A 12,439-nucleotide genomic window follows, 5' to 3' on the forward strand; every position below is an offset into this window, starting at 1 on the left:
GATGTACGGTTGGTTTTATGATTTAGTATGGGATGCAGATGAATCTGGGAAGAACAGCTGCAAAAATGGTGTTTTCTGGCGACAGCTGTGGGAAATAGGGTTTAGATAGGATCTTGCTCTGATACCATGTTAAGATTTGATTAAAATGGATGACCTAACTTGAAGATAGGTCTCTCCCTCTATTTATGATACAAATTAAACACATTCTAATGACAATAATACCCTTACTAACTCTCACTAATTAACATACTAACACTCAATAATAATAATGCTAAAAGACATATATAACCTCTAACAATAATTAACCCTCAAAATAAAGTATTGAGGTTTTGAAATTCTTTTCTTATTTTACATACCAATGAGAATTTCTATGCAACACTCCTGTGTTCAGCTACTAAAAGACAAACCATTTTTTATTTTTAAACAACTTTTGCATTGCAATTTTGAATTTACTTAATTTATACTCTTATTTTGCTATTCCAAAACACATGCAATAAAAATGAAAGTAAAATTATCAGTGTACTTGTGTGGGTTTCAAGGATTTTGTAACGGAATGAATTGTTACAATGGAAGTAAAATGGTCACATTAGATATAATGCTTACCGTAGCATGGTTCTTTTCCATGATCTGTCCTTCTAATTGGAGCCATTTATGCATCTCCCATTAAGAACACATTCTGTTCAAGGCTCTGATCTCAGTGGTGCTTCCTTTTTGCTTTTGATTTGAATTTAGGGTGTTCAATTATTCAAGCTAAGGTTAATAAGGGGGTGACTGGGCATCACGGGAGGCTAACAAGGATGGCAAGGCAACCTCCTGTCCACTGCCCCTAATTAGCATCAGGTTCTGGAAAAAATTGGACAGTTACAAAATTTTAATGCATGAATTACATCAAATTGAAGTATAGTGACCATTTTGAATTTAAGTGACAAGTTTGATCAAAATTGCATTTAACCCACTTCACAACACAACCTTCACTCCACACACACAGCATCTTCAATTCAAAACCCAAAGTCCACTGCCCAGAGAACAAAAAAAAAAAAAAATGAAAAAGGAATTGAGCTACAACAGAGCAAGGTAGCAGAAAGATGTAGTAGCAGGAAAAAAATATTCATTGTTGTGGGAGAGGGGAGAGAAATTCAGATGAACTGGGAATAAAAATACATACATACATACATACATACATACATATAAATGGGAAAAAAATATTCATTGTTGTGGGAGAGGGGAGAGAAATTCAGATGAACTGGAAAAAAAATACATACATACATGAATACATACATACATATATATATATATATAGGAAAGAGTGGATTTGTTTCAAATGTAGTTGCGAAAAAAAGCTTAGCCTTTCTTAGACATCATTGGGAATTCTTCTTCGCTGTACTTCCCTTCAGAGCACACAATGCCTTCAAGGTCCACCATCAATTATTCCACCATCGTCAAACACTGGAGCCTATCATCAAACACCAATTCGTATGACTGAAATCTCCCACCAACGAAAGCCCTTTTCACCAAAAAAGCCCACCTGTCCCACAACCCTTCAACTATCACTTGAATTCTTCCATTGCAGTCCCATGCCTTCTCAACTCCTAGTTCTATATATGAGAGAGAGCCCTCAATTGCAATTTATTAAAGCTTCATATACATTGTTAGCATGACCTAACAGCTTGAGCTTTTAGAAAAAGTGGCAATCTAATATGCTATCACAGTAATGGTTGCCACGAAGTTCTCAGTACTAGTCTTGCTGCCAACATTTTTTGGGTGTTTATAAAATATAATCTTGTTTTCCCTACAACGGGTGTTATTTATCATTTGTTAAAAATGTTGATTGCCGTGATTATTGTAATCCATGATGACAGAGGAAGGGTAATGTGTGCTGTCCTCGAAAGTAAAGGAACAAGAATTCTTTGTTGGGCAATAAGGTTCAAAGATGCAAGGTATGTGCTAGAGCTGCTTGTCAATAATGCATAAACAATCTTCAATCTATATGCCTAAAATTGAAGTGAAATGTGAGAACTCATGTTGTGCAAAATAAGCAAGTTTTAGTTTAGCAAAGCGCACAAGCTTCAACCACACCAATTATTCCTCCAAATGCAGAAAATTCCTCATGGAAACTTTTTTTGAATGTAGCTAATAATTGCAATTTTTTTTTAATGAAAACATTTCCAAAGAACCTACTTTGAAGCATAGGACAATATCTCACAGAGGAAACATAATGGACTGGCCCAAGTTCCACATTGTCCGACCATCCTGGACAATACTTTAAAATTTTTGCCTCTTTAACTTGAGGAACAGAAGAGGGTTTTTTGAACAAGATACTCTTAAATGCTTCTGAAAGATATACGAGGAAGCTTCTTTCATATACGCAAACATTAAGAAACTCCTAGATGATCATCCTTCTTTAAAAGCAATAGTTGACGCTTATGGGCATTATGGATGCTTTGCTACATGTGGAGGATAGATTTGGTGGGGACATGCCAACATATGAGCTGGAAGTGAAGAGAGCTGTCAAAGCTCAAGAAGTAAAATTGTTAAAGAGTCTTCACTGATTATAGTGCATCACCAATGTAGTGATCATGCCAAGACCTTAAGTGACATACATATGGAACAATCATCTCTTGGCCAAAAATTATTTGCTCTTCAGATAGGGAAAACAGAAATCCAAAATGAAGTTGAATCCTTAGCTTCTGCCATAGTTATGCTTAGCATGAAATATAATCTCAATAAAATCTCATTAGGAACTTGACGAAGATGCTGAAAAGATCCAGGCATTGAGGAAGGAGGATCATCATGACTCAATAGATACCTAAAAATGAACAGACAAAATTGCATAATAATTTTTTTAAACTGTTTATTTTTGCTGTTTCATTTGTTCTGAAATGATATGAATATAATGTTTATTACATGAAGCACACATCAAGTTTTTCTAAGTGTAAATTGCAACTCTGCAACTTTCACAATTCATTATACACTAACTATAATTTTTGTGTTCCTAATAATTTAGCCACTTATAAAGAGGTATAACATTTGGCAATTCAACCATTCGCAACATCATTGGTGGATTTTTTTTTTTTTATTGGATTAAACTTAAGGTATGTTCCTAACCCTTAAAAGGTACGAAATTGTAACATACTTGATTAGAAACATTTTTTTTAATTGTCTGAGATTTTCAGCTTGGTGAGGCCCTTTTTTTCTAAACGTGTTGTTCACAGTTCAAGCTTTTGCAAGTATGAGCAAGTGTGGTAATACTTCAAAAACGTGCCATTAATAGGGTCCATCCTTAGCCATCTAGCGTCAATCAACTTGCAAACATTTTTAGTCTAAATGTCTTGTACAATGTATGATCCGTCTCACATAGAAGTGAACTTAGCAACAAGGTGCAAAATTGTTAAAATCAAATTCCCACGTGGGATCACTAGGAGGCCGGATTGGATCAAGGATCATAAGGTTTTATATAAAAATAAAAATAAAAATGCATTTTATAGGTTACTTTTTTAGAAATTTAGATATTACAAATTTAACTCTGCCTGTGATGCACTTAATGTCCTAATTTTTTCACACACAGCCGGTCTCAAGCCCGAGTTAAGGAGGAGGGTTGCGTTAGGTAGCTGACAGCCAGCGTAAAATTTATCAGATCACTATGATATGAATCCTTACCGAATATTTGCTGGGGCGTCCCCTACGAGCGACGCGTTGCACTTGAACCACCCGGGTGTAGCGAAAAGTTGGCCAGGGTGGGCTAGGTCGTCGCCTTGAAGCGACGCGCCATGTTGGAGCCTAGGTACAGTGTCAAATATGCGAGGGTTCTTGCATCATTCTGGATGTGGGCAGGTAAAGACGTTAGTTCAAGAAACTAGGATTAGATTAACAACTTGGAATATAGGGACACTTACGGGTAAAAGCATGGAAATTATGGATACAATGATTAGAAGAAGAATTAATATAATTTGCCTTTAAGAAACTAAGTGGGTGGGGGAGAAAGCTAGAGAAATCGATAAATCAGGATTTAAACTTTGGTACACGGGAAAAGAAAAACATAAGAATGGAGTAGGCATTATTATAGACAAAAACTTAAAAGATAGCGTTGTGGATATAACTAGAGTAAGGGATAGAATTATAAAAATCAAGATGGTATTAAGACGAGATAATAAATATCATTAGTGCTTATGCTCCTCAAGTTGGCTTAGCAGAAAATCTTAAGAGACAATTTTGGGAAGATATGATAGTATTATACAAGGCATACCAGCACTGAGAAAATATTTCTAGGAGGAGATCTGAATGGACACGTTGGAAGAGATAATAAAAATTATGAGAGGATACATAGAGGATATGGATATGGAGACAAAAATGAGTAAGAGGAGATGATCTTAGACTTTGCTATGTCATATGATTTTAGTATAATGAATACTTGCTTTAAGAAGAGAGAAGAACACTTAATAACCTTTAAAAGTGGACAAAATAGAAGTCAAATAGATTTTTTTTTAACTAGGAGGGTAGATCGTTTATCATGCAAGGATTGTAAAGTTATTACAGGTGAAAGCCTAACCACACAACATAGAATCTTAGTGTTAGATATATGTATTAAAAAATGGAAGAAAATGGATAAAATAAACCAGTGTAGGAGAACTGGATGGTGGAACCTAAAAGGAGAAAATATAATAAAATTTAAAGATAAAATGATCAAAGATGGGGATTGGACCTTAGAGGATGGGATAGATACAAATACTCTTTGGAATAGATTAGCTAGTTCTATTAAAAAGATAGCAAAAGAGATTTTAGGTGAATCAAGGGAAAGATTCTCGAATAGCAAAGAAAGTTGGTGGTGGGATAAAGATGTACAAAAAATCATAAAGACAAAAAGAATTTGATATAAAACGTGGCAAAAATGTTGAAATAGAGATAACTTTGAAAAATATAAGGAAGCAAGAAAAGATGCAAAAAGGGCCGTTAGTGAAGCTAAATATAGATCATTTAATAATTTGTATGATAGATTAGGTACAAAAGAAGGGGAAAGAGATATATTTAAACTTGCTAAAGCTAGAGAAAGGGAAGAGCAAGGACTTATGAAATGTAAAAAGCATAAAAAGTGAGGATGATATTGTCTTGGTTAACGAAGAAGATATTAAAGAAAGATGGCGAAATTACTTTAGTAAGTTATTCAACGAAAACCAAATAGAAGGCTTAAACTTAGAGTTGTCAAATAAGGAAAAGACTAAAAATATAAGATTTATTCGCAAAATTAGAGTTAACGAAGTTAAGTTTGCACTAAAAAAGATGAAAAATGGGAAAGCTATGGGACCAGATAACATCCCAATTGAAGTTTGGAAATGCTTGGGTGATAACGGAATTATATGGTTAACTAATTTATTTAATACAATTGTAAAAACTAAGAAAATGTCAGATGAATGGAGGAAAAGCACTTTATTACCTATATATAAAAATAAAGGAGATATTCAAAATTGTAATAGCTATCGTGGAATTAAACTTATGAGTCATACGATGAAACTATGGGAAAGAGTTGTTGAACAAAGATTAAGATTAGAAACGAATATCTCAGAAAATCAATTTGGTTTTATGCCTGGGACATCTACCATAGAAGCTATTTATCTTTTAAGAAGATTAATGGAAAAGTTTAGGGAAAAGAAGAGGGACTTGCATATGATATTTATTGACCTTGAGAAAGCATATGATAGGATACCTAGGGAAGTTCCATGGCGGGTTTTAGAAAAAAAGAGGGTATATGTTGTAGGTGTACCGATGTCATTAAGGATATGTAGGATGGAGTAATGACTAGTGTAAGGACTATAAATGGAGAAACTAGAGAATTTTCAATTACCATAGGTGTACATCAAGGATCTGCTTTGAGTTCTTATATTTTTTCTTTAGTGATAGACCAATTGACTAAGAGTATTCAAGAGGAGGTTCCATGGTGTATGTTGTTTGCAGATGATATTGTATTAATTGACGAAACTAGGGATGGAGTAGAGACTGAGTCAGAATTATGAAGAGAAGCTTTGGAATCTAGAGGCTTAAGGATAAGTAGAAATAAAACAGAATATATGAAATGTAATTTTAGTAATGATAGGAGGAATATTAGAGACAAAGTTAAACTTGATGATGAAGAAATAAGTAGCACTTGTAGATTTCGATACCTTGGATCTATTATACAAGCTGAAGGAGAAATTCAAGATGATGTAATGCATAGAGTTAAAGCAGGTTGGGTAAAATGGAGAAGTGCTTCAAGTATGCTATGTGATCGTAGAATACCCTTAAAATTGAAAGGGAAGTTTTATAGGACAGCTATAAGACCAGCCATGCTATATGAATCGGAATGTTGGGCGACAAAGAAACATAATATCCAAAAAGTAAAAGTTGCCGAGATGAGGATGCTTAGATGGATGAGTGGTATAACATTGAAAGATAAATTAAGGAATGAACATATTCGTGGCAAGTTAGGTGTAGCTCCTATAGAAGATAAGATAAGGGAGGGACGACTCAAATGGTATGGACACTTGCAACGTAGGCCTTATAGTGCACCTTTGAGAAAGAGTGACTTAGTTACTGTGGGGGGGCAGTAGAAGGGGTAGGGGTAGGGGTAGGGGTAGACCTAAAATAACTTGAGAGGAGATAGTGAGTAAGGATTTAATATCCTTGAATCTATTAAAAGAAATGGTCCATGATCACATAAATTGGCGGAAAATGATTCATATAGCCGACCTCACTTAGTAGGACTAAGGCTTGGTTTTGTTGTTGTTGTAGATATTACAAATTTCAAGACTTGGAAAATAACAAGTAGCTTATAAGGTAGAGCCTTAATGTAACAAAGAGATCAAGTGTTCAATTGTTGCATTCTTAACTTGATCAAATCATGTTACAATGAAAAAGGAAAAAAAATACTTATAGAAGAAAAAGGAAAAAAACAATTTTTTTAACACAAATCAATCAATAAACAACTATACAACATGAAGATCTAAAATCAACTTAATAATTATCAAAAAAATATCAATATCATTAAGATTATCATGGGTATCAAGTCCATCAAAATCATGGTCATGATCATTATTTATATCATCCAATATATTCGTGTGTAAAATATCTACACATATCCTCAACCTAAATATTGATGTTTGATGCTTGAACCACTTAATGAACATCAATATAAAAATAAAAATTTTCAATCCATAATTTTGTTTATATAAGATCAACTGACTCACATCCTATGTTTCCCAATCCTTATACAAGACAAACACCAAGACTATGGTATAGGTAGTTCAATTGAAATTTAAAAATATAAAGTATTATACAAAAGTTTTATGATCCTAACACTATCCTACTCCAATCCTACCAATTTGCGATTCCATTAGGATCAAGATTATTTTGGTAAAGTAGGATTGTGGGAAACAACCTTGTTGGAGTGAAGCATTTATGTTGATGCTTCAAGTTGATGGCTACATGCACAGCAAGCACCATGACTCATCTCCTACTTGAAATGAATGAGGTTGAACTCTTCTGTTGAAAGCTTTAAAGAGATGCACCTTATAACACTCCTAAGTCCTGCTGAGCATGAAGTTGCTTCTTATCCAAAGTTTTATAGTTCTTGTAATGGTAATTTAGCATTATGATCTTGAGCAGCCATCCTCAATAAACTATGGATTATGATAAAGCATGAACCCTATACCAATAAATTATGTGCAATTGAATAATTACTTAGCATGCCCATTCCTCTCTGCTAATCTAAGTCTTTATATCTTAAAAGAAAATTAAAAGTATAGTTGTTACAAATTTAAAAGTATTAAAATACTAAATCAAAGAAATCCTAGACTATCGAATACAAACAAATATTCAAGTAATACAACTGAAGAATCCTAGATCGCCGCAGACTATCGGACATTAGCAAATCTTCAACAGCTAGGATTCTCGGCAATTCAGCAACAAGCATAACTGTCGACAGTTTTCTCACAGCAAACATTTTGTCTCAAACCGTCGAAGCAACCGTCCAAGAGTATATTGAAACCGTCGATGGTTAGCTGGAAAACTACACAAATTCCTTGATATGCCCCCTCAAGATAGGTGTGCCATCAGTTAAGCCAATCTTGGAGCACAAAGAGTGAAATTTGTGACGGGATAGAGCCTTAGTCAAGAGGTCTGCAAGTTGATCGTGGGTGCTAACATGAGAGACTTGAAGCAAACCTTTGGTGACTAGATCACGAATGAAATGAAGATCAATAGCAATAGCATCAATGTTATCACAAAACAAATGTGGGGGGCTTAGTAATCGGAATACCGAGTTCTTGAAACAATGAACGAATCCAAACAAGCTCAGAGGTGGCTGAAGCAAGAGCCTAATATTCCGCCTCAATGGAGGAATGAGCCACAGCACGCTACTTGCGTGTGCTCCATGAAATAGGACAATCACCCAAAAACATAAGATAAGCAGAGGTGGAGGATCTGACATCCCTATCACCGGCACAACCAGCACCAAAGAACCCTTGAAGAGTGAAATTCTCAGTGCGCTTGAGGAGGATGCCATGATGAAGAGTGCCCTTCAAGTATCGTAGAACGCGTTTGGCAGTGGTCCAATGAAGCTGAGATGGTCTATGCATAAACTGAGCCAACTTATTGACCAGAAAGACAATATCGGGCCGAGTTAGAGAAAGATATTGGAGAGCTCCTATAACTCAGCGGTACTCAATCGGACCAACAGGAGAAGAGCCATCTTGAAGCTGAAGAAAATCCTATGTGGCAAGTGAAGAAAACCAAATTTTTTTTCAAGTAGCTCTTTCAATTTACAGAAAATGTTGCAAACATCACTCTTTTGTCAAATGTGAAACAACCAACAATATTTAGTAAAGTAATCAACAAACAAGACATAAAACCGAAACTCATCAAGTGAAGTGGAAGTCGTAGGCCTTCAAACATCAGTATAAATATATTCAAAGGGATGAGTACTAACAAGAGAAGTGGAAGAAAAAGGCAACTTGTGACTTTTATTGCATTGACAAGCATTACAAATAGATGATGAAGAGACACAAGACACTACAACTAGAAGGGAAAAAGTATGAATAACAAAATCAATTACTTTATTTGACAGATGCCCAAGTCGTCTATGCCAGATGTCAGCTATTGTTCGTTCACCAACAAGTATTAAAACAGAAGACTCTTTAGCAGATGACGCCATCAGGATTGGAGAGACATCATCCTGACATTTACCGCAAAAAAGAGTCACCCCCGTGCTCCGATCCTTCACGAGAAAATAAAATAGGTGAAACTCAAGATAGACATTATTGCTACAAGTGAAATTGTGAACGGAGATTAAGTTCTTGTGAATGTTAGGAACACAAAGAGTATTAGTCAATTTAAAAGGCTTCGAGGAAGAGGCAAGAGACATAAAACCAACATGTGTGACTCACAAACCTAAGCCATCGCCAATGACGCCCTCATTTGTGCCATCATACTCTAAGTGAATAGAGAGATTGGCAAGATCAGAGGTGATGTTGTGAGAAGCAACGGAATCCACCAGCCACTTTTTGTCGATGGATGCATTGGTCGCGGCACAATTTACAAACTTCACTCCTGAAGTCGAGTAACAAGTCTTGGCCAAATGACCCACTCTTTCACACAAAGTGACAACGCTAGAAGGATCAGCTTATGTTGCAAGGATGCAAGGATGGCGTGAAGAATCAACTTATGTTGCCGAAACCAATGCTAGAAAGACAGATTGGAGACACCTACAGAAGATGAACCGGCAAAGGAGGTGCTGGTAGAAAGGGTTCATGACGAACATACGGTGGTACCATCAAGATAGCCCTGGGGGTCATAGTCAATAAGCAATGACATCAATTGGGCGCACCAAGAAAGGAAGTTGGAAGGGGTCAGCTTCAAAGGAAGCTGGGAGCCGGCATTTATGGCAATAAGAGGAGAGTTGTCACTGCCAGGAAGCTCGAGAGTGTTGACAATAACGGACTCAGAGGAAACAGTCATTAGGAAAAAAAAAAGGCTCGTTAGAGAAAGTGCTTTGATACGATATAGAAAATGCAAGACTATTTAATTGATGTAGAGATGTCCTATATATAGGACTTGTACAAGGTATAGTTGTTACAAATTTAAAAATATTTAAATACTAAATCAAAGAGATCCTAGACTATCAAATATAAACAAATATTCAAGTAATACAACTGAAAAATCCTATATCACCGCAGACTATCAGATATTAGCAATCTTCAACTGTTAATATTCTCGAAAATTCAGTAATAGGCGTAACCGTCGACGGTTTGCAGTAATCCATCGACGGTTTTCTCACAACAAACATTCTGTCTCAAACCGTTGAAGAGTATATTGAAACCGTCGAGGGTTAGCGGAAAACTACACAATTTCTTTGATAACCTACACCAATTATCTTTGTTATTTCTGATACTTGCAGTGAGAATTTCAACGCACAATTTAATCATGTTCTCTGTGCTACCAATTTCTACTTTGAAATAACATGATACAACTCTTTGGAACTATGAAATGAACTGAAGGCCGGAATTAAAAGCCAAATCCCAGGATGTTCCTCGTAGTTTCAAACAGTACAAAAATGAGAAACAGAAACAGGAGTTACAAAATCATCTAATCGAGCCCAATGCAAAACAAATAATATAAATATTCAACCAAGTATCAAAAGGAGAAGCTCATTACACAGTATAATATTCATGTTTAACCCTGGATGCAAAATCAAGAAGATCAGAATTTGAATAACAATAGGAGAAGCACAAAGAAGAAAAAAATAAGAGCAGGGTTCGATCGGGCGCTAAAGAGTACCTGTAAAAGGCTTGCGCTTGACGGCGGGGTCGAGCTGATTACACCAACGGAGCCGGCAAGACTTGCCGGATCGTCCGGCGATCCCTCGGGCAATCAGGCTCCAATTCCTCGCCCCGAACTTGCTAACGAGTTGACTCAGAATCGCATCTTCTTCAGGAGACCAAGGCCCTTTTACTTTGTCCCCTGAGCCCTTGCTTCCTTGGCTGCTGCTGCTTCCACCGCTGTTTCCGTCCACCAAATCTGCGCCACTTTCGCCATCGCCGCCGCCAGCTTCGATGCAGACTCCGGCGTTGGCAGCGGCGCCGTCGACGACGACTTCTGTGGAGCGGATTGTGTCCCCCATATCTTCTGCTGTGATTTCTCTGGGTTTATGCGCGGTTTTCGTACGGTTTCTTCCCGCCAAACTGCACGCTGCTCGTGAAAGACAACGGAAGCCTGAGCCGATTTTATACGGCAAGTGTTTAACTTTGGGGCTCGCTTTCCTTTTTATCTATGGAACAATTTTTTTGAGTTGAAACCTAATTTTTATCAGCCATGGACACATATAATGTGGGTATTTTTTTTTAAAATTATATTTATTTTAAAAAATATTTATAAAGAAAATAATTAAGAGTTGAAAAGTATTTAAATTTATTTTAAAAATAATTTTAACAAATTATAAGGACATATAGAAGATATTTAGGTAGAAAATAAATATGATGAATTTTAAAAGAAATTTTCTTTTTAAAATTTATATCCTTAATTGTTAATTTCTTTCAAGAAAAAAAGATATTTATATAAGAATAAACTTAATATTTGTGAAAAATGATATCTAAGGAATCGCCTTTATAAAACTAGATATTAGATATGACTGAAGATTATGTTAGCCTTTTATTTGAATTTTGTTAACAATAATATATTCACTTTATAAAAAAAATCCACTAACTTTTATTATTTTATAGATAAACGTACTAATTTTATGTCAATACCAAAAAAAAAACATACATATCCAAGCATACTAAATTTACTTAATATGCAAGTATAGAATGAAATAAAATGGAATTCAACTTTATAACTTAAATATTAGTAATATAAGTTTTCATTTCATTCCCTTTGTTAAAGCTTGATATACATTGTTGACCCACAACCTAACAGCTTAACCTTTTAGGTAAAGTGATAATCTAACATGGTATCAAAACTGGTTGCCAGGAGGTCCTGGGCCTCAATGAATCCTATGCTGCAACTCGTGGACAGATACTATAGATGGATTTGCTTCCAACTGTAAGTCGTACCTATGCCTTGGTCATGCAAGAAGAATGCCACCGCAACATCTCGACTCCACCATCCATTGATGGCATTGCTTTGGCCACCTCTAACTATCCACCATAGAAAGACAGTCGACTAGGTCCACCTAAAAGGTACCTCAAATGCAATCATTGTGGGAAAGACGGACACACTATTGATCACTGTTATCACATCCATGGTTTCCCTTCGGGTCCTCGTAACTCTATGCCTAGCACAAATTCCAAGCATAGCACCAATCATGTTTCCTCTACTACGGGCAGTTTTCCTTTTACCCCCAAGCAATGCCAACAGCTCTGGGCTATTCTTAACAATTCCACCCCTCTACAATCCATGGCACACCAAGTTGGTAGTGTCG

At 35.9% G+C, this 12,439-nt stretch overlaps 1 protein-coding gene across 1 annotated transcript in view; it reads right to left on the reverse strand.

Annotated features, from left to right (window-relative positions):
• Positions 1-11,320, reverse strand: part of LOC131168681 (transcription factor MYB1-like) — a 35,116-nt gene extending 23,796 nt beyond the window's left edge. Inside the window, exon 1 of the mRNA XM_058128305.1 lies at positions 10,801-11,320. Coding sequence (XP_057984288.1) covers positions 10,801-11,143 — 343 coding nt within the window. The 5' untranslated portion in view covers positions 11,144-11,320. The remainder of the gene's footprint in view (positions 1-10,800) is intronic.
• Positions 11,321-12,439: the final 1,119 nt, after the last annotated feature.

The sequence above is a fragment of the Malania oleifera genome, chromosome 11 (assembly GCF_029873635.1).
Source record: "Malania oleifera isolate guangnan ecotype guangnan chromosome 11, ASM2987363v1, whole genome shotgun sequence".
NCBI classification, from domain to species: domain Eukaryota; kingdom Viridiplantae; phylum Streptophyta; class Magnoliopsida; order Santalales; family Ximeniaceae; genus Malania; species Malania oleifera.